Below are 23,203 nucleotides of genomic sequence, written 5' to 3' on the forward strand. Positions count from 1 at the left end.
TTTTGAGATTCTGCTTTGAATGTATTTGTCCTAAATAAACAAGCAAAGATTAGGCATGAGATCTTTTCTTCCATGGTAAAAAACTCCCTAGTATCTCACCCAATGTCTTAAAACCAGGTGAGCAACTGGGTGTACTGGCCCAGCTTCTAGCTGTTCCCTTTTGGGACATTGTTGTCGAGTCAACAACCATGGCTCTCCTCCAGAGTCAATGATTCTTTAACAAACGCCCATTATACTCCCCTGGAAGTACATGTATGATCAGGGAGATGGCTCAGTGAGCTATTAATCCTAACTGCTTTAACAACTTTACACTAGCAGCTCCAGACCGGATAGGAAACAGGTCCGTAAGAACATACCAGGGCCCAATTTCATGGCTCTGCTTACCGCCGACTGCGCATACGATCACGATTCCCCGCTTACGTGCAAGCGCCGAATTTCTGCGCTAGCCTTGTAAGCGCAGAATGCCTAGTAACGTGGAGTACGCACGCGCAGAACCAAAAATTCGCCGCTAACCATTGAAATACGCTTGCCGTAAGCACAGAATTCCCTGCTCCTTAAGCGCCGATTCTGTGCTTACGGTAAGCTGAGCCATGAAATTGGGCTTTGGTGGAATGGATATAAAAGCGGGCAGTGGATACCAGGTGGGCTTATCTCGGGGGCCAATTTTTACCGTGCCTTATGTTGACTGGAATAACTATTTTCTTTTAGCAAATTTCAAAACCAAAATCTAAACAAGCGGTCTGAAACTAGGAAAATAGCGGTAAACGTTCTGCTTTCAAAATTGAAATTGATACTTAACCATGACCTTACTGTGATGTTTGTATTCCTTGTTTCCTAGTTGATGGTGTCTATGGGGCTTCAAATGGTGCAGTAATAGCAATCGGCATTGTAGTGCCACTCCTTCTCGTCATTGTTCTTATTTTGCTTGTTGGGGTTTTCTGGTAAGCAAACTTGGTTTTAATTCACAAATTATTATTATAGACCTTATGCACATGACGTCATTTCAGTAGGGCGCCCTCACCTTGAGGTCAAAAGGAGGTTTTTCATCGGCCAATACTGTGCGTCTCGATTATTTCGTCACCATTTTTCCTCTAAGATGGGGGCTGGATGACGTCAATGTATAAGGTGTATTGGTTTATTGAAAACATTCAAACTTTGCAGCCAAAGGCTGAATTTTTAATACAGAGTTTTATACAAATAGATTTGTTAAAATTACAGAAAAAGATTAAGAAATACAATTCAGGTCTTTTCTGACTGCACTTTGCTCTTTTCTTTTCAATTATGTTTCCACTCTGACAGCTTTTGTTTAACACTAACATTTGTTTAATGTTAATCAGCATCAAAGCAGCGCAATCGCCAATAACAGGATGGGATAAAAATATTGAATATATTATAAAACAGTAAAATGTAACAATTAATTCATGCCTGATAGACCTGTGCACTCTATAATAGGCTACTTATATTATTAATAATTATAACAGATGTATGAAAAACAAACAAAACATAAAAACCCGCACAAGGCAAGAGGGTAAAACCCTAAAATAAAATCAGAGAGAAATCATGCAATTTTTAATACCCCCAAAAAGGACAATGTGCTAGAGGGGCAAGATGGGTGAGGGGTGAGCTGGACCACCTGCCTGACTTGGACTTTGAAGGCAGAGATGGGCTGGTGGAATAAATAATCACCAATTAATTTCTTTTGAAAGTATGACAAGACTCATCATCCAGATGTTCAAAAAGTCAAAAGGATTAAAAAATAGTTGTCGGACTTTGATGTTCTTTTGTCATATTGAAGTGTTTCTCTGGCAAGCAAACTGATGGATATTGTTTTATGGTTTTACTGTGGTTAGGAGGCGACGTAAGCAGCACTCAGAGAAAGAAAACGGATTCAAAATGTCTTCCACACCTTATGTCAGCCCAAGTGTTGAAGGTAAAATCAAATACAAGTGAAAAGAGACATTTCTTTTTTCGAACCAGGCATTGGGTCTTGTGTCCGGGATGCTCTTCAATTTGTTTTCAAAAAAAGGCACATACATGTACCTTTGACTGATTAATTATCTAAGCCATGATTTAAAAAGATGATTATTATAAGTCAAAATTTTAAATTAAAAAAATTATATGATTTTTAAAGATGATATAAGTCGAAGTTTTAATTAAAAAAATTATATGATTTTTAGTATTGCTTATAAGCTCAGCACAGAGGAAAAATCATTGCTCTTTCTGAAATTGGTGACGCATTATAGTGTGATAGAGGAACAGTCGACTTTGTCTTTGCACTTTTAAACATATCTTGCATAGGTAATCAAATGATCATATAATGTCATCATCAATTTCAAGACTTTGTCTAGAAGATGGTCAGAGCACACTGACCGAAACGTCGAACAGTACAACCCGGCTCTTCTCAGAGCCACCACTACTCACAAAGAGAGTATTACATGGTGTCACCACAAACCTAACACTCTTAAAAAAAATCACTGTAAATATCAAGACGTTTCTAAAACTAAGACAATTGTTTTCTTTTTAGGGACATCCAATAATGAGGTAGAAGCCTCCGTCAGTGTTAACATGAAAACAGTTGAAATGGAGGAGGAGCCTAAAAAGCCTGTCTACATACCCTCCAAATCGGTTAAAATGGAGGCGCCGCCAAAGAAGCCTGTCTACATACCCTCCAAACCGGTTAAAATGGAGGAGCCGCCAAAGAAGCCAGTCTACATACCCTCCAAATCGGTTAAAATGGAGGAGCCGCCAAAGAAGCAGCCTGTGTCCATACCCTCCAAACCGGTTCCAATGAGTGGCCTTGCTGATTACATCAAGAAAAATAAATCCAGCCGGTCTGGATTTCAACATGACTATGAGGTACAGTGTCATTCTTATTCTTTTCTTCTCTTGTAGTGCGGCCTTCTTCTTCTTCTTCCGTAAATGTACAGACCACCATCTGGTGTATTATGTACTGTGATTGAAGGTAGTCACACTGCCAGATACACCCTTCTCTTTGCGATGTGTGTACTAGGGTCTTTTACGTGAGATGGTTGGTTTTTTTTTTTATTTTTTATTTTTATGCAAGTCGCCCAAAACAAGGCTAAAAGCCACTCTAGGTTAAGGGCTACAAGGAAGAAAACATAGACATGCAGAAACTCAGTGTAGCTGAAGGTAGGAATTGACCTTCCTCTAAAAAGATGGAAGATCATAGGATGGAGGGAAACATGCACCATAACAACACACAGGACCTAAAGCTTAACGTCCCATCCAATGGATGAAGCAATGGTTAAGTGTAAAGACACAGTGTCACGACCGGGACTCGAACCCACACGCTGCTGATTAGATATACAAGAGCTTGAGTTCGGTGCTCTTATACTGCTCAGCCACTACACCCCCAGGGGTGGATTTCACAAATAGTTTGGACTAGTCTTATTTCGACTTAGGACCACTTACTCGTCCTAACTTAGGACTATCCATGCATTTGTATATCTCCTAGGACTAGTCCTATGTTAGGACTAGTCCTAACTCTTTGTGAAATCCACCCCTGGTCACCTTCCACTGTAGTAATAAATGATGGTTGTTTAACAAACTAATACACTTTTAGTTATTCTGGTTAAGTCATATTTACAACATGAGGCTTTGAATTTTTTATTTCTCTTTTTGAAGTCTAAAAATAACACTTATTACAAAATATCAGTCATTGTTTAGCCTTGTTTACTCTTTGTATGGTTTCAAAGAACTTTTGTATATATATATACATGTATCTACAAATTAAAATCACCCCATGTTTATTTGTTTTTTTCCTCTTCTGATCTTCTTTCTTTGTATGGTGATTTTTAAATGGAATAACAAATCTCATTCATAAATACCTCGGACAGTTTCGCTGTTCCTTTGTGTGAAGAGCGCGTCATGTGGGGGTGTTTAAACGGTTGATAATGACCAGCTGGTGCTGTTTATATCCGGTTGTTTTCGGATACGTCTAGATGCATACCACGCGCACGAAAGCATACATCCGAAAACTGTCTCAGTCTTAAAAATGCAACACACAATGCAAGGATGTCGGAAAACAGATAAGTTTTACAGAGTTTCTTACTCTGTTACCCCTTTAAACCAGAAGGGCATTTATGAATGGGAACAAAAGATTAGTGACTCGTTCTTAAACTGCCGTTTAAAACCTTGCCGGGTTGGCCGTGCGATAAAGGCAAGGTTTTAAACGGCAGCTTAAAAACTATTTGCTACCCTTTTATAATTCCCTTAGTTAAAAACAGAATTGTAATGATTTTTTTGTATTTTTAATCCTGCAGTCCCTTCCAGGAGAACCTCTTTACCCATGGACTGTAGCTGAGAAAGAAGACAATAAGGCGAAAAATCGCTACGTTAATATCATTGCCTGTAAGTTCAACATAAAGTTCCAACTTCAACTGACTTAATACGTAAAGGGTCTGTATAAGTTTGGTAATTACTCTGAAAATTAATGTAAACAAAAACTAAAGTGGGAAGATATGTAAGAAGTATAGCAGTTTTGGATAGTATAATGCATTTTGAGAAAACATTTCTTCAAAGTTATGGAAACTTATTTAACTTTTTTATACCCAACAATGTGAATATACTGTGGTGACACTTCTAAGATTGTGTATTCCTTTTGGGATTAATCTTCTTACCTGGACATATTCACTCCAGATTTTCGGCGATATCTCAAAAACGCAGCCAACTTTTGAAATTAAATATTCATGGGTTATTTTCTTTTGTATACTACATGTATATCTACATTTATATAGGATTGACACATTTGAATGGTTCTAAAAGCCAATCGTATACAGACCCTTTAATAGGAACGAGATATATTAGCCAACCATTTTGTGACACAATTCAGCAGCGAGAAATTGATTTGATAGGACTAGACCTAAGCCTTGTTTCTTAAAGCCATTGGACCCTTTCGGTAAACAGTATTGTCCAAGGCCCACACTTCGTGTATCACAACTTCTATGTAAAAAAACAAACCTGTGAAAATTTATGCTCATTCGGACGTCGGAGTCGGGAGAAAATAACGGGAAAACCCACCCTTGTGTCCGCACGTTTCGCCGTGTCATGACATGTGTTTAAAATAAATCCGTAATTCTCGCTATCGAGAATTGATATTGTTTTACTGTTTTCTCAAAAAGTAAAGCATTTCATGAAATAATATTTCAAGAGAAGTCTTTCACCATTACCTTCTGTAAGCCCTGTAAGTTACTTGTAAATCTGTGAACTTTTTTTGCTTCTGTACTGAAAGGGTCCAATGGCTTTAAACATCTTTCTGTTAGATGCCATCTATTCTCTCTTGGCCTGCTCTACATGTATCTGCATTGTTTGTGTTCAGAAGGCTTCTCATTTGTTGTTCGTATAGAAGGTATTAGGGACTTTTAGTTTTCGACGACGGATGGTTCTGCGACGGTAAAGATGATATTTGGCGTCATCTGCGCATGTGCGGCTTTGAGGACGGTCGTCCCTCAATTTCTACGACAGTAGTTGGGATGAATCTTCGTTGTGCTGAAAACGACAACGTTTAGCTGAACAACCGTCGCAGAACCATCCGTCGTCGTAAACGAAAAGTCCCTACTCTCTGATGACAACACCAACAAGCCACATAGCATACACTCCCTGCTGCTCTTGGTACCTGAATTCTGGCTAGAAAGTCTTTGTTCTGTGGCTTGGCTTAAAAGTTTGTAATAAAAAAAAAAAACTTTTCCCTTTCTTCAGATGACCACTCTCGTGTAGTGTTGGATTGCATTGATGGAGACCCATCATCAGACTACATCAATGCGTGTTACATTCATGTAAGTCGCAGATTGTTTTAAAAGATTCGTTGTATTTTCTTTTGCTAGAGTGATGTTAACAAATATTAAAAAAATACTTTGGACAGTTTCCAGACTCTGATTGGTCAAAACCCGATCTCGTGGGGATGTATAGGGGTAATAATGTTGAAGCGTCATAGAGGCGTCACTGCATGACAGACCTGAGTGCTATATAAGAAGCCTCAACGAATGATGAGAATAAATGGCCCCTAAACCAGCATACATTGTGTACATTGAAAAATCACAAAATTTTACAATTTTAGCCATTTATTTTGTTAAAAAGGTATATTTGTTAACTGTTATTCCCTAATTATAATCAGATGGCTATTTGTGAACACTTTATTTTCTTGTATAAATTTTCATGTACTTGGCTTGTATGTCCCCTTCATTTCATCTGATGAAGTTGTTGCTACAAAAGCTCATACAGTTTGTTTGTGTGACTAGAAGTGTTAAGGTGCTATCACTATCTTGTAATATTTGATAAATAATATTTTGAATTGGTTTGTTTCCTTGTAGGGATATCAGCAAGACTCAAAGTACATTGCTTGCCAAGGTGAGGGAATTGGTTTCCATTTAGACAGGATCCTAGTTTAGATTTTTCTCTTCTTGGGGTTCCAGGGATCTTCTCATTTCTCAGCTAATCATGTTTATCGTCGGATAGAACCACAATGGACTTTCTTGTCGCGCAAATAAAATACAAAATCTAATGTTGTAATCTAAAATAAAATAAAAACACTTTTTAACAAATCTTAAGATGTAGCAAACTAAGAATCCTTTATTTTTAATTGAGGTTTTTTTAAATCTGGAATTTTAAAGTCCGAAAATTTGTTATTAAGTAAGGCCTGAAAGTCTGCTAAGGCCTACCCCATGTGTTCATGTAGGTCATCAGCCCTTGTACTTAATCAGTTAATATTCCTACTTTTTTCCAAGTACCAAATTTCAGGCCTGCCTGGATACAAATTGGGAAAACTGGGGCTGTGCCTTGTCAGTAAACAAAGACAAGACTAAGGGGGTGGGAATTATAAACTTATTACATGTTACAAGTCTCCTGACGATGACTAGTGCAAGCTAACGTTGAGACCAATTCAGAACTGACTCGGCGGCAGTACAGTTAATTACGATCCTATAAGCTAAAGTAGTAGTCCAGTCTATTTTCTATACCATCCGCCCTGGTAATAGTTAATTATCAGGACAGTTCTTTTCAGAACTGAGAAGTCTCCTGAACCTCCGATTATCTACTTCACGGCAGTAGAATAAAGCAAGACAGTTCTCTAAGAACAAATTCTACCTGGCAAGTAGATACACACATAGTGTTACCGCAAACCAAATATTCATAGATATCTCACCATGCAATGCCTCAAATCCTTTTTCTTACAAGTTATTACATGTATTCTAAACAATATCATTACACTATGTATTGATTGATGTTGACATGAAATAAATGCATCTAAAATGAAAAAAAAAAATGAATTCTTGAAACCCTCTTGAATCCATGTAAACCTTTAAAACAAATTATTCTAAATTTTAAATATTTCAGGTCCAAATAAAGCATCTTTGATTGACATATGGCGGATGGTCTGGCAGGAGCAAGTGGGCAAGATTGTCATGCTCACCAACCTTGTGGAGAACGGGAAGGTAATTTTAGATAAATATATTTAAGGATGTATACATTTGGTAAAATTAATGGCAATAAAACTGTTGGTTTGAAGCCTGCCACAGCTAGGTGATAGTATAAAGCAGTTTGAGAAACGTTTCACAAAAATATCAGATATTATGGTCCAACATTTTAATTAGGTCAGTAATGATTCTCAGATTCTCAGATGTTAGGGATTATTCTTCCCGCATGGAAATATTTGCTCTGGAATTTTGACGATATCTCAAAAAACGTGACCACCTTTTTAAATGAAATTTTCACGGGTTAGTTTTATTGTATACATCTACATTTATGTAGGATTAAAACAATTGAACAGTTCCACACACAAAAGCTTGATAGTGATCTATACTTTGGGTCGTTAATAGACTGTATTGAATAACCCCTTTTTTGCTATGAAAGTCGCCATCTTGTAGGGCAAACCGTATGCGCGTCCAAACGCATACATCAATGAAGCCTGCAGCACTCAACATTCCCAGTTTGATTTCTACGGCACCCACGCACATGCACAGACGCCATGTTGTAGGTCCGATAATTGAACGGTGACGTCATATTCAATACGGTCTATAGCTATGTACATGATGTAGTGATTAGCCTTTTAGTAGCCTTAATGTCATAGTTATTTTCCTGTCATTTTCCATTTTTCCTTCAGAAAAAGTGTGAGAAGTATTGGCCTGATGGGACAGAGACCTATGCTGATATAGTTGTTGCCAATGTCAGTGAGACGTCTCATACTAATTATATCATCAGGAAATTTCACGTGTCAAAGGTAAATCTTAATTCTTAAGAAGGGTCTTTGGATTCGGAACGTCAGTTTCTAGGAGGAATATATTTGTGGACTGATGGAGAAAAACTGGGGCTGTTGCCTTGTAAACAATGAAAAGTTAAAGGAGGAGAATTATAAACTTAAAGGCAGTGGACACTATTGGTAATTACTCAAAATAATTGTTAGCATAAAAACTTACTTGGTAATGAGAAATGCGGAGCTGTTGATAGTATAAAACATTGTGAGAAACAGCTCCCTCTGAAGTAACGTAGTTTTCGAGAAAGAAGTTATTTTCCACGAATTTGATTTCGAGACCTCAGATTTAGAATTTGAGGTCTCGAAATCAAGCATCTGAAAGCACACAACTTTGTGTGACAAGGGTGTTTTTTCTTTCATTCTTATCTCGCAACTTCGACCACCGATTGAGCTAACACTTTCACAGGTTTGTTATTTTATGCATATGTTTGACAATTACCAATAGTGTCAAGTGTCTTTAGTTCTAGCTTGAATTATAAACACATCAAGACACATTCCACTGAACATCAGCTTCAGACAGCGAACACATCACAGAAGCACCAGTGTTCCTGGCAGTAACTGTTAACATGTGAAATGATGTTGTTTTGATTTTATGTTTTTTACAGAGCAGCGACCCTGAGGGTATGCATCGTGAGGTCATGCAGTATCATTACATCACATGGCCTGATATGAAACCACCTGAGTCTTCACCACTGCTTCAGTTTATTGGACGAGTGCACGCCTCAAAAACGACACAACAAGGTCCCATAGTTGTACACTGCAGGTATGACTTCCGATTGTATACTTCCAAAAGGAAAGTAGTCTCACTTCACTAAAACAAATTCTATGAGAAAACTTGTGATTGAATTCTTCAACCCTAACACCCTTGAGTGACTTAATGATACATTTTCTGGCTTCTGACTGGCAGTCTCAAACAATTTTATTGTTGTAGTAGTTAAAACATAGTATTGTCTGTTTTTTAATGATACCTGTAAATGGTGGCCTTCCGCTGATACATGTGTAGATACCAATTATAAATAAATAAAATAAGATAAAATGTTGTACTCCTCCAATTAGTCATTGTGGGTTGGGTTTGAATATCTAACACCATGACCTGCATGTTTTTAACCTATCAGGCATGCATTTTTTCAGCTAAACCGATTTCCTCCTTTGCTTTTTAAAACAGTGCCATAGAAAACTGAACAACACTATACAAAAGTGAAGTGTGATCGGTAGTGCTGGGCGAATAGTGAAATTTTGTTATTCGGATACCGCTGGCCAACTATCCGAAATTAACCGGATATTCGAATAGTTTTTTTTCGCCGCTAGAGGGCGCTATTTAAAAAAAAAAAAAAAAAAAAAAAAAATTTCGTTCGTTTGTGAATGAGATCTTATGGGCGGATTGATATTAGTTTCAGACAGTGTCGCTCGGTTCATTCATAAAAATGACCGGATCTAATTTAAAGATGGCGATTTGCTTTTTCTTTTGATCGTGATTGACTCTACGTGAAGGAAAACTTTTGTAATCTTTGAACAAATTACGTCAGAAATGTCATTGTTTTAACTCTTCATGGAGGTAAGCATAGTTAAATACTTAATATATGCTGTTTTATGTTGTCTTAATAGAAGTTTCATAAGAATTCAGACAAAACATTCATATCAGTTGTCGCCCGACGTCCGCGGATATTCGGATATTAAAGAATATCCGGTTACTCGGTTGTAATTACAGAATTATCCGGTTTGTGAGTAGGTATTCACGCCCTATGCGGATATCCGGTTAAGAAAAAAAAGGCATTCGCGGTTACGGATAGGAAAACCTATTCGCCATTAACCGGATATTCGAATAATTCGCCCAGGCCTAGTGATCGGCCATTTCCTCTATTTGTTTTGCAATCGGAAAGTTGCATGTTTCTGGCCGAGCGGTTAAGAGCACCAAATTCAAACTGTGGTGTTTCTGATCAGCGGAGTGTGGGTTCGAATCCCCAGCTGTGACACTTGTGTCCGTAAGCAAGACACTTAACCGTTGCTTTGTCATTCGGATGGGACGTTCAGCCATTGGATCCATGTGTTACCATGTGTTATGTAACGCATTTAAAAGAACCAAGTGCACTTATCGAAAAGAGAAGGGGTTCGCCCCTGTTTTCCTGGTCCGATCGGCAGCAGATTGGCCCACAGTACCTTGTAAAGCATTACATGGTGCTATCAGAATTAAGTATCATAATTCAAACGTAGTCCGACATCTTGCAGGAAAAACTGTATGTTACAGCGCCGGGAGAGTCACTGAGTGACGGACATGTGCGCTATAAAAGGAAGCCACAATTATTATTATAACTAAAGAGAGAGTTGCCATTTCACATGATTCAAGGCAAGCTTTTGCAGAGTTAAGCTAAGTATAAATGTGCATGGTACAAGGGTTTGCTCATCAACTGGAGGCCGCTACACCAAATCTGGTGCATTGAAAACAATTATATCATTGCTTTTTTCAATAGGTTAATTATATTGACTTTCATTCTAGTTTTTCTCTTCAGCCTGTCTTGAAATGTTCTGTTATTTATTTGTTCCCTAGTGCTGGTGTTGGACGTACAGGAACATACATCACCGTTGATAGCATGTTGGAACAGGGTCAAGCTGAGGGACAGGTGGACGTCTTGACCTTTGTCCGTGCCATGAGAGAACAGAGATTCAGGATGGTCCAAACCCTGGTGTGTTAAGTAAACTTTCAACTTTCATTGCATCTTTCTGCTTCTTTTCTTTGTTAAAAGCATATACTCCTATACAATCTCTCCGATCTTCTAATACTTGCATGTTACAGGTTCCCAAGAGAAGTAAATAATGTGGTGATTATGTACGTCATTTTCCCATGCTGGACCCACACTCTGGAATGGTTTACCTCTTCAAATTCGCAACATTTCTAGTCTTGATACTTTCAAGATTAAGTTGAAAACCACTTTGTTCAGTGTCGCTTATGTGTTGTTCTTTGTCTTATTTTCCTTGCTGTGTGTGGAGCACGTCATTTTGTGGATTTTGGCGCATTATAAATACTCTTTATTAATATTATTTTTACTAAAACATAATGAAGTTTAATCTGAAACATGCTGGTATAATGTTCTGTCTGATTACTTTGGGGGATGGAAATCTTGACGCACACAATATTTATGTCTTTTTATGATCGCGTGTCAAGATTTCCATCCCCCGACAATCGCGCGACCATCGCATGACCATCGCGCGACCGACGTTTACTCCGAGTCGGCCTTAAGGCATTGTGTCAATCTGAAAAAGAAGTAAACTACAACAGAATAAACCTTTCCTAAGTTTAATTTGAAAAAAGGCTGGTAAAATCTGTTGTCTGATTACTAGTGAATGCCCAGTATTAGACTTCCATTGACTGCCATTCATCAGAGTAGTTTTATACCATTAGCTGTCGATTTTTAAATGGAGTTTCATGTAAGAAGTAATTGTTATTTTTAGGTATGTTTTTACTTCACTGATTGTGTATAAAGTTTGTATTTGGTGATAGCTATAGTTTTTTATAATGTCAGAAGTTACTCAAATCCAACTTCCAAATTTCTGATAGACAAACTGAAAAAGAATACCATATATCGGCTTATACTTTTATATATCTTCTTTTCCAATTTAAATCTTGACTATTTTTATACATATCAGGATCAGTACAAGTTTATCTTCGATGCCCTTTTGGAATCTTGTCTGAGTGAGAACACGGCTATCCCAATTGCTAAACTACATCAGGATTACAGTCGCCTCAAGAAAAAAGACCCCCAAACAGGATCGTCTGGTCTCAAGGACCAGTTCCTTGTGAGTAACAAACTCAGATTCTTATTGAAGCCCATGTCGGCGCATATCATCCACAGCCAGTCTTTGAAGTTCTATAAGAGTGTTGTCTCCCATTTTTGTAATGTTTTAAAATTTGAATGTATTGAAAGCCAGTTGGAAACACCCAATTTAGACATGCGCTCCTGAGTCGTCCCGAACGAAAACCTGACTTAAAGTACACGGAAAGCCTGACGTCTGAAACAGATAGGAGCGACTGGACGCGCTAGAAGTCGAAGGATCGACTGTTGCAGTCGTTCGGAATGACTCTGTAGTGCCTTGGTTTCAGACGTCGATCTTGTCATGAGCCGAGCCAACGTAAATGTTATGTTATGTTTGCCTGTCTGAAACCAATATTTTGTTTTCGGGTCGACCTAGCGCTCGCTCTTAATCCATTTGGTTCGGTGCGACTCTGGCGGGCCTGTCTGGAACCGGTGTTAGTGTACTTTTTTACCTTGGAGCACCTCTTTCATTGTTAAAATTGATGTTTATGATGATGAAGTTATAATGTCGTAAGAATAGTGTTATACCGCCGGCTGTGCGAGTTTTTATGGGATTTTGTCATGTAAGAAGTAATTGTAGTTTTTAGGTATATTTTGATACTGATTGTGTATAAAGTTTTGTTTATTTATTGTGTTGTATTTGAGGATAACCGAAGTTTGTTATGATGTGAGACCAATATTTCAAATTCCTGTGATTGCTTTTAATCATTGGCTAATAATAAACCATTCCAATTATAATTCTAATTTGTTCACTAGATGTTGGGGATCTTCACAGTAACGCCAAATGGAGACAGATGTCTTGGAGGGAAGATGCCGGACAACATTGATAAGAACAGGTTTCAGGAGAACCTCCCAGGTACGACACAACCTACCTACATCAAAACCTATCAATAAATACATGAACCCCAATGAAAACACTTTGTAATGGCTCTTATCAAAACCACTATACTGGTTTTGGTGCCGGTGTCCCAAGGAAATCTGTCCGCGAAGGTATTTTCCTCCATATGGGAGATTAAAATGGGCTGGAGGAGGACGGTTCAAAGGAAGTTTGTACATGGTTTGCCTTGGGGGGACCGAATCTCTTGCGGACAGAATCTCCTGCCACACCGGTGAAGGTTCTATGAATGGTTAAAGTCAATATTAGGGAATTTTGATTTGAGTTCAGTCTTGTTTTTTCTTCCACAGTTGACAAATGCCGTCCATATCTGATGACCTCTGGGGAAGAGGGCAGCACTAACTACATCAATGCGACTTTCCTTGATGTAAGTACAAGTAGTACACCTTGGGGGGACCTTAAGGTTGTAAAAATACTGAAGTGATATCTTTGACATGGGGGGTTGATTCTGGTGCAAAACAAATTCAGAGCTCCATGCTTCAAGTATTACCTGGCAGAAGCTACTTATCTTACAGGATTAATATTATATGACAGCATACAATTTCTTGATTGATCCATAATATTGAAAATAATTCCCTGATTTTCTTACATGGCTATGATTTTGATATTGTGTACAGAAAACTGTTGTCAAATCTGATATTTTAGACAAACAAACTCTGTCCAAGGTCCCATTGGCAGTTTCTTGCTCATCTGTCGTTTAAAGGCATGGCGCTATTGGTAATTACTCAAAATAATTATTAGCATAAAATTTTGCTTTGTAACGAGCAACAGAGAGCTGTTGATAGTATACAACATTGTGAGAAATGGCTCCCTCTGAAGTAAAGTAGTTTTTCGAGAAAAAAGTAATTTTCCACATATTTGATTTCAACCCTCAGAATTAGTTTTTGAGGTCCCAAAATCAAGCATCTGGAAGCACACAACTTCGTGTGACAAGGTTGTTTTTTCTTCCATTATTATCTCGCAACTTCGACGACCAATTAAGTTCAAATTTTCACAGGTTTGTTTTTTATGCGTATGTTGAGATACAGCAAGTGAGAAGACTGGTCTTTGACAATTACCAATAGTGTCCAGTGTCTTTAAGTACATGTACCTAAACAACAATTCCTTGGCCCAAGATGTAAATTTGTAATTTGTTTTTCATAGGGATACAAGAATAAGAATGCGTATCTTGCCACACAAGCTCCTCTTCCCAACACTGTAGGTGACATCTGGAGGATGGTGTATGATTATAAATCATCGTGTATTGTTATGCTGAACTCCATGGACAATGATCCGGTAAGATGCTTCAAGTTTTTTCTACATTTGTTGTACCATTTTTATTCACACAATCAAGGTATAGAAAATGGCTTTGGTCGTGTGTTTATTTGTATATATTTTTCCAGTCTCAAGTTGACATCTTTTTCAATTGCTGTGTAGCGCTAAGACCACTTGGCTACTGTGTTTGTTTTTATTTTTAATTTTTTAATGCAATTTTTAAAAACTTTGTTTACAAGCAATTTCTACCTTTTGGTGAGCAAAAACGTAAACATGAATGTACAAAAATTGTTTTTTAAAAATCTCACGTTTTAAGCATGTGTACTCTTTCTAGCCTTTGTACTTATTTGTTTGTTTTTATTTATTTTTTATGTTTTAAGAAGTTTTAAAGGTTTTTTTTAACGTATTTTAACCTTTTCTTGTGTACCCTTGTATGTGTATTTTGATGCGTATTTGTAATATTTTGATTGCTGTGTTTATATTTGTATATTTCAATGTATAGCTGTGCTCTTTAGGACCTGCTGGAGACGGGAACTGTATTTCTTTTAGGCAACCCTTCGGTCTCCAGCTGTTCTGTTTTCCTCCCTATGTATTTTAATTGCTCATTGCTGTAACTTTTAAAGTTTTTACCTAACTATGTGCATTATTTCAATTTTTAACTACCCGAGAAATTAAATAATGATGAAAAATAAAAATATTTATTTTTATTTTTGGTGTTTTATAAAATCTACCAACTGCTAGGTATAACAGCACCCCCCAGTATTAGTAGTTGAGTCCTTTGCCCAAAGACACTCCCATTATCTGGGACTTTAAGAATAAGGGAAGATATAAGTTTGGTAATTACTCTTAAAAGTGAAGGCAGTAACAACTTTTGGTCCATCGAAAGTGTAAAGCATTTTGAGAAAAATTCTACTTTAAGTAGTGTGGTTAAAAAAATGTTATACAAGACTTTTTAGTTTTTCTACCATACAAAATTACTCTGAGAAGTGCTTCTCCTAGTAATATTTGTCAGATTGTGTATTACTTGTAGGGATTAATCTTCCTGCGTGGATTTTTTTGCAAATAACATTTGATATTATCTCAAAAACGTGACCACCTCTTGAAATGAAATGTTCACAGGTTAGTATTATTAGGCCTATAATATACTAGTACATCCTCATTTATAAAGGATTAAAGGCAGTGGACACTATTGGTGAGAGGTTGGTAGTATAAAACATTGTGAGTAACGGCTCCCTGTGAAGTGGAGTAGTTTTCAAGAAAGAATTAATTTTCCACGAATTTGATTTATAGACCTCAAGTCTAAAATTTGAGGTCTCGAAATCAAGCATCTGAAAGCACACGACTTCGTGTGACAAGGGTGTTTTTTTTTCTTTCTTAGTTATCTCGCAACTCCGACGACCAGTCAAGCTCAAATTTTCACAGGTTTGTTATGTTATGCATATGTTGAGATAATGTACAGCAAGTGAGAAGACTGGTCGCTAACATTTACCAATAGTGTCCACTGGCTTTATAACGCTCACTTTCCAAAAGCTAAAGTTATAACTTTTCCATTAATCATGTTAATACATCATCATCATCATTATTTACTGCTCTCACCAGAGTGTCGCCCAGTATTGGCCAGACGAGGGAAGTGTGAGTTTTGAACCTCTGACTGTTACATCAGAAGGTATTCATTCCAAGAATGATTCAGTCATTGTGAGACACTTCAGTATCTACAACTCAAGCAGAAAGGTTTGTGGATAGTTCTTAAGGATGTATATATGCTCGTAGGTTTTCTATGCATTTTGGACATTTATTATTGGCGTTTTAAACGCAATTATTTTTAATTACGTCACATTCATTTCCTGCCTTTTTTGTTTAATTGTTCGTGTTGTGGTTTTTTAATGGTAATTTTTTTAATGTGATTTTGTTCCCGTTAAATTTGTGTAAAGCGTCTTAGAGCTTGTATTTTGTAATGAATTTTGGGCGCTACTCAAATAATGTTTTATTGTTATTACTGTTGTTCTTCATAACTTAAAGGCAGTGGACACTATTGGTAATTAATCAAAATTATAATTAGCATAAAACCTTTCTTGGTGACGAGTAATGGGGAGAGGTTGATGGTATAAAACATTGTGAGAAACGGCTCCCTCTGAAAGGACGTAGTTTTTGAGAAAGCAGTAACTTTATTGTTATTACTGTTGTTCTTCATTACTTAAAGGCAGTGGACACTATTGGTAATTAATCAAAATTATAATTAGCATAAAACCTTTCTTGGTGACGAGTAATGGGGAGAGGTTGATGGTATAAAACATTGTGAGAAACGGCTCCCTCTGAAGTGATGTAGTTTTCGAGAAAGCAGTAACTTTTCACGAATTTGATTTAGAGACCTCAAGTTTAGAGCTTGAGGTCTCTAAATCAAGCATCTTAGATACACTAAGTGAAAAGGCTGGTCTTTGAAAATTACCAATAGTGTCCACTGCCTTTAAATAGTTTGAATCAGTATTTCATGATTTTTTGAGCTTCTGGAGTAGTCGATTTTCTTTTGAATGTATTGTTGCAGCATAGCAACCCTGACTAGACAAAGAAAGACACGGTTGAAATACGTTTATACCAGATTTAAGATTTGATTTGTCAGCAATTTGTCTTTAGCTAATTCCTTTGCACATAACTTAAAGACACTGGACACTAATGGTAATTGTCAAAGACCAGTCTTCTCACTTGCTGTATCTCAACATATGCATAAAATAACAAACCTGTGCAAATTTGAGCTCAATCGGTTGCCGAAGTTGCGAGATAATAATGAAAGAAAAAACACCTTTGTCACACGAAGTTGTGTGCGTTCAGATGCTTGATTTCGAGACCTCAAATTATAAATCTGAGGTCTTGAAATCAAATTCGTTGAAAAATACTTCTTTCTCGAAAACTATGGCACTTCAGAGGGTGCCGTTTCTCACAATGTTTCATACTACCAACCTCTCCCCATTACTCAGTACCAAGTAAGGTTTTATGCTAATAAATATTTTGAGTAATTACCAATAGTGTCCGCTGCATTTAAATACAAAGTGAAACTTCAACAATGAATCCGTTTTTACTCACAGAATGACCAGTCAAGGAAGGTTTGTCACATCCAGTTCCTGCAGTGGCCAACGGGGAAGGATGTCCCCAACTCCCCATCAAGTCTCCTCAAGGTGTTAGAAACTGTCAACTTGTGGACAAAAGATAATCCTGGTGGACCTGTAACAGTACAATGCATGTAAGTAAAGCGAGACCCAAGCTTTGTTCAGCAGCAGAGTGTGGGTTAGAGCCCCGGTCATGACACTTGTGCTCTTGAGCAAGGCACTAAATATAAACTGTGTATTTGACATTACTTTTGTGGCATGTCATTGGCCAAGCGGTCTACTTCAAGCGACCCAAGCTTTGGTCAGCAGCAGAGTGTGGGTTTGAATCCCGGTCAATGCACTGTGCTCTTGAGCAAGGCACCCAGTATAAACTGTGTATTTGACATTACTTTTGTGGCATGTCATTGGCCAAGCGGTCTACTTCAAGAGACCCAAGCTTTGTTCAGCAGCAGAGTATGGGTTCGAATCCTGGTCATGACACTTGTGCTCTTGAGCAAGGCACTTAACCATAATTTTTGGTATTTTTGTATAACCAGAGATGGATTAGGCTGCAGCGGGACGTTATGTGCATTGATGACGATCTTGGAGAGTATCCGTGAAACACAAGTCCTGGATGTTTTCCAGGCTGTTAAGAAGCTACGAGCTACCCGTGCTGGAATGGTGCAGTCGTTGGTAAGTCATTGGGTAGTCGATGTGACTACTTGTTGAAATTTGACTTGGGGTGGATCAAGGCGTTTTTACAGAATGGGGGTATCCTCCTTTCACGTTCTTGTACAAAACCAATTGGTATGTCGCTAAAAAGTCCAAACAGTAGGAGAACAAAGAGAAGTCAATATACAGGGGTTAACAAATATGGGTGTTTAAACATTCTTATCTAAGGGAGATATGCTGAATTGAACAACAGGCACCTCGAGATTTACCCCTGTGATACCCCCCCCCCCCCCAAAAAAAAAAATAAAAAAAAATAAAAAATAAAATAAAATAAAAAATAAAAAACCTTTTATGTACCGCCACAGTCGTCCCATCATTCTAAGGTCATCAAACCACAACCATAGCAACTGGTTCACGCCATGTGGTATACACAAACAGCAAAATACGCGAATCAGCATCCTTCTTTTGGAAACAATATTAACTGCACTTTATGAGTTACACTAGTATGATGTCAACCTATACTGCAGTTCACCGTGCTATTTTGCTAACAGTAACATTTAACTTGGCAAAGTTTGCGCTCTGTGTTGAGTGTTCAATAAAAATAATGCATTTTTATAGAAGTGGATTGAACCAATGTCAAGGAAGAAATTTATGTCTGACTGCCATGCTGAATTGTGTCTGAAATATGATTTTATTTGTCATTGATTGTTGATTAATCATCAGTTTTGTTTGGTTTTGACAGGCTCAGTACCAGTTTTGCTATCGGGTGGCTCAGGAATATCTGGACTCCAACACTATCTATGAGAATCTAAAGTAAAGAAAGATCTCTAACTTCATAAAAAATATACTTTGCAGTTGAAAATATTGTTGATGTATGAAATGTCAGCTCAGGACTGTCAGGTCATTAGTGCAATTTGTTTTGAATTCATGAAATTGATTTTGTTCACTTTGGAGCTTATGTCAAAAACATTCATTTTGTAAAGTGAATCATTTATTTGTTTGCTGGTAAGACACTGCTCTAGAATTACAAGGGTCGTGGGTTTGAATCCCTCCTGAGTAATATGCCTGTAATATTTTTTTCACAGGACTCGGGGAAAGTGCTGAGTATATATACTGCGCTAACACACATCGGTGTATGGGTAAAAACAAATATTAATATTTATTTGTTTATTTAAAAAAAATAAACAAATATTGACATATCTATCATTGTGTCATCTTTTCTTTGTTACCCAAGTGAAATTTCATTGAATGGCCTTATTGCATTTAGCTGATGTAATTTTGTAAACATTGAAATGTGAACTGTTGTAAGCTGTTATGAGTATTTAAGGGAAAGTAATTTATCCCTACAGTAAAAAGAGCATGGCAAGCTTTAATGTGACATACCTGGGCAGACTGCAGTCGCACTACTTGCTTTAAAGGCAATGGACACTATTGGTAATTACTCAAAGTAATTATTGGCATAAAACCTTTCTTGGTGACGAGTAATGGGGAGAGGTTGATGGTATAAAACATTGTGAGAAACGGCTCCCTCTGAAGTGCCATAGTTTTCGAGAAAGAAGTAATTTTCCATGAATTTGATTTCGAGACCTCAAGTTTAGAACTTGAGGTCTCGAAATCAACCATCTAACCGCACACAAATTTGTGTGACAAGGGTGTTTTTTCCATTCATTATTATCTCGCAACTTCGATGACCGATTGAGCTCAAATTTTCACAGGTTAGTTATTTTATGCATATGTTGAGATACATCAACTGTGAAGGCTAGTCTTTGATAATTACCAATAGTGTCTGCTGTCTTTAAGCTAAATGGGCGACTACTAAGTAACTCATAAAACAAAACTAATTGTTTACCCATATGCTGCAATCGCAATGCCTGGGCCCAATTAGTATTAATACAATTTATATTAAGCAAAGATTAAGCAGAATACTAGTCACTATATGGTGTATTATGACATGGTACTCTGGCTCTAGTCCTTTTTTTGATAAGGACAAATTTTTTTCTATGCAGCTTTCTAAGTAGCTTTATAAAATTGGGCCTGGTGATTGTGAAATCCAAATGAAACTTTGCCTAAATTTTTGAAAGGTATAGAAAAAACAGTTTTGTACAACAAGCAATGTTGCCTTATGTTAGCCACCAGTCTGTATTAATAACAGGAAACTACATGTAACAAAATGTGTATATATATTTGTATGTGTTTATATCCACTGTGCCAAAGGGAATTTCCATGCCATTTGAGGCACCTTTTATAGCCAACTTTAGAGGCAAGGAATAATAGGGTAAACTTCTATATTTGTCTATCAATGTGTTTTTATCACCAAATTTTGGTGGCCTACCTGCTTATTGCCCCACGTGAGAATGTCTTGTGTTTTTACACCAACTACTAAACATGTTACTAAAAGGCGCTGGACACTATTGGTAATTACTCAAAATAACTTTTTTTTTTTTAAATTACTTGATAACAAGCAATGGAGAGCTGTTGATAGTATAAAACATTTTTGAGAAACGGCTCCCTCTGAAGTAACGTAGTTTTCGAGATAAGAAGTAATTTTCCACTAAAATATTTGCCACAGAAGAGACCTCAGAATTAGATTTTGAGGTTCCGAAATCAAGCATCTGAAAGCACACAACTTGAGTGACAAGGGTGTTTTTTCTTCCATTATTATCTGGCATATTCGACGACCAATTGAGTTCAAATTTCCACCGTTTCTTTTATTTTGTGAGTGACAAGGGTGTTCTTCCACAATTATCTCGCAATTTCAACGACCAATTGAGTTCAAATTTCCACCGTGTTTTATTTTGTGCATATGTTGAGATACACCAAGTGAGAATACTGGTCTTTGACAATAACCAATAGTGTCCAGTGTATTTAAAGTGTTTGGATTATTGGTTTAAAGGCAATGGACACTATTGGTAATTACTCAAAATAGTTATTAGCTATAAAACCTTACTTGGTGACGAGTTATGGGGAGAGGTTGATAGTATAGAACTTTGTGAGAAACGGCTCCCTCTGAAGTGACATAGTTTTCGAGAAAGTAATTTTTCACGAATTTGATTTCGAGACCTCAGATCTAAAATTTGAGGTCTCGAAATCAATCATCTGAAAGCACACAACTTCGTGTGACAAGGGTGTTTTTTCTGTCATTATTATCTCGGAACTTCGACGACCAAGTGAGCTCAAATTTTCACAGGTTTGTTAATTTATGCATATGTTGAGATACACCTACATGTAGTTAGAAGACTGGTCGTTGACAATATTACCAATAGTGTCCAATGTCTTTAAAGCCATTGGACCCTTTCGGTACAGAAAAAAAAATAAAAGCTCACAAATTTACAAATAATTTACAGGGTTTACAGAAGGTAATGGTGAAAGACTTCTCTTGAAATATTAGTCCATGAAATGCTTTACTTTTTGAGAAAACAGTAAAACAATATAAATTCTCGTTAGCGAGAACTACAGATTTATTGTAAATACATGTCATGACACGGCGAAACGCGCGGAAACAAGAGTGGGTTTTCCCGTTATTTTCTCCCGACTCCGATGACCGATTGAGCCTAAATTTTCACAGGTTTGTTGTTTTATATATAAGTTGTGATACACGAAGTGTGGGACTTGGAAAATACTGTTTACCAAAAGTGTATAATGGCTTTAAGGGAAGTGTCGTGTACATCAACACTTTGTATTATTTTAAAATTTCCAATGGCACTTCTAAGCAACCCAACGAGAAAATTGGCTGATTGCCTACTGTGAGAAAAACCACATTTCTGTATGGTTTTTTTTATACATAGTTAAAGTACTCATAAGTAAAACATATAATAAAAAACGCACTTAAAGACGGTGGACACTATCGGTAATTGTCAACGACCAGTCTTCTCACTACATGTAGGTGTATCTCAATGTATATGCTTAAAATAACAAACCTGTGAAAATTTGAGCTCAATTGGTCGTCGAAGTTGCGAGATATGAATGAAATCAAAAACACCCTTGTCACATGAAGTTGTGTGCTTTCAGATGCTTGATTTCGAGACCTCAAATTCTAAACTTGAGGTCTCGAAATCAAATTCGTGGAAAATTACTTCTTTCTCGAAATCTACGTCACTTCAGAGGGAGCCGTTTCTCACGATGTTTTATACTATCAACCTCTCCCCATTACTTGTTACCAAGTGAGGTTTTATGCTGATAATTATTTTGAGTAATTACCAATAGTGTCCACTGCCTTTAATGTTGATGCAAATGTTTTGTATATTTGATGAAGTTTTGTTAATATGTATATTTTTTACTTACCCAGGCATGAAGATGAATTGATCATCTAGATGAATGATACATTTTTAAATGTTTTTAAAAGATAATTTTAAGCTTGTAAATGATATGAATGCACTGGGTCATGGGCTTTGTGCTACCAATGCTATCATTCTTTTGAAGAGAGATTGCAAATAATCATACAAAAGAATACTAACTATTTTTACCACTACTAAATTAAAACTGGAACGTGTTCTGTTCACTGGTTAAGCAGTTAAAGATCGCAGTTTGTTTATTAGGGAAAGCAATGAAAAATTGAGGAAAAACTAACAAGAAGCCTAGGTCTTCAAAGATCAGTACTATTTTTGTGACGCGATTTTTTCGATGTAAACATTTCATGACACTCTTTCGTTGTCATACAATTTCGTTATTGTCAAACTCCTTAAAATTTTTTGTTTTCCCCATTATTATTATCCAGTGGACTTCACTACTATTGTTGGAAGTGACGCACTAGTCGGCTTGTTTGATCTTTTTGACTTTTTTTCATAATGCATTTTTAAATACATAACCAAAAAGTAGTTTTAGAATATATTTTTACTCAAAGAGGTAGCTTTATATTTGTTAAATATATATATTTGGTTAAAAATACTGAGAAAACCCCCAGAGTTTATTAAAATATGGGTTCATGTGTAATCCAATAATCTGAGAACAATTTGAGCATTTATGTGATTTTATTATTCTGGTGTAGATACTGGCAGAGCATTTATTCAAGATGCTAATTTTGTGTCAACGATGTACATTTACCATTTTATAGCCACTATGGCGGACAATGTTGATACTAAAGAGACATTTTGGGCGCGCATTTAGTTATTTGTTATCCACAAGGTGCAGCAGTCTCAAAACGCTTGACCCAACTGGGCCCAATTTCATGGCTCTGCTTACCGCCGAATTCTGCGATTACGATCACGGTTCCCACTTACGTGCAAGCGCC

General features: G+C 37.0%; 1 protein-coding gene across 2 annotated transcripts in view; it reads left to right on the plus strand.

Moving 5' to 3' along the window:
- LOC139945880 (receptor-type tyrosine-protein phosphatase mu-like) overlaps nucleotides 1–20,410 on the plus strand; it is a 57,391-nt gene extending 36,981 nt beyond the window's left edge. For both annotated transcript variants that reach the window (XM_071943382.1, XM_071943383.1), the window contains exons 20-37: nucleotides 839–941; nucleotides 1,851–1,930; nucleotides 2,525–2,856; nucleotides 4,284–4,371; nucleotides 5,719–5,795; nucleotides 6,330–6,366; nucleotides 7,351–7,448; nucleotides 8,117–8,233; nucleotides 8,872–9,029; nucleotides 10,812–10,947; nucleotides 11,909–12,058; nucleotides 12,832–12,931; nucleotides 13,261–13,337; nucleotides 14,114–14,245; nucleotides 15,824–15,955; nucleotides 17,305–17,459; nucleotides 17,862–17,997; nucleotides 18,719–20,410. In XM_071943382.1, coding sequence (XP_071799483.1) covers nucleotides 839–941; nucleotides 1,851–1,930; nucleotides 2,525–2,856; nucleotides 4,284–4,371; nucleotides 5,719–5,795; nucleotides 6,330–6,366; nucleotides 7,351–7,448; nucleotides 8,117–8,233; nucleotides 8,872–9,029; nucleotides 10,812–10,947; nucleotides 11,909–12,058; nucleotides 12,832–12,931; nucleotides 13,261–13,337; nucleotides 14,114–14,245; nucleotides 15,824–15,955; nucleotides 17,305–17,459; nucleotides 17,862–17,997; nucleotides 18,719–18,793 — 2,183 coding nt within the window. In that variant the 3' untranslated portion in view covers nucleotides 18,794–20,410. The remainder of the gene's footprint in view (nucleotides 1–838; nucleotides 942–1,850; nucleotides 1,931–2,524; nucleotides 2,857–4,283; nucleotides 4,372–5,718; nucleotides 5,796–6,329; nucleotides 6,367–7,350; nucleotides 7,449–8,116; nucleotides 8,234–8,871; nucleotides 9,030–10,811; nucleotides 10,948–11,908; nucleotides 12,059–12,831; nucleotides 12,932–13,260; nucleotides 13,338–14,113; nucleotides 14,246–15,823; nucleotides 15,956–17,304; nucleotides 17,460–17,861; nucleotides 17,998–18,718) is intronic.
- The last annotated feature ends 2,793 nt before the right edge of the window (nucleotides 20,411–23,203 follow it).

The sequence above is a fragment of the Asterias amurensis genome, chromosome 13 (assembly GCF_032118995.1).
Source record: "Asterias amurensis chromosome 13, ASM3211899v1".
NCBI lineage: Eukaryota > Metazoa > Echinodermata > Asteroidea > Forcipulatida > Asteriidae > Asterias > Asterias amurensis.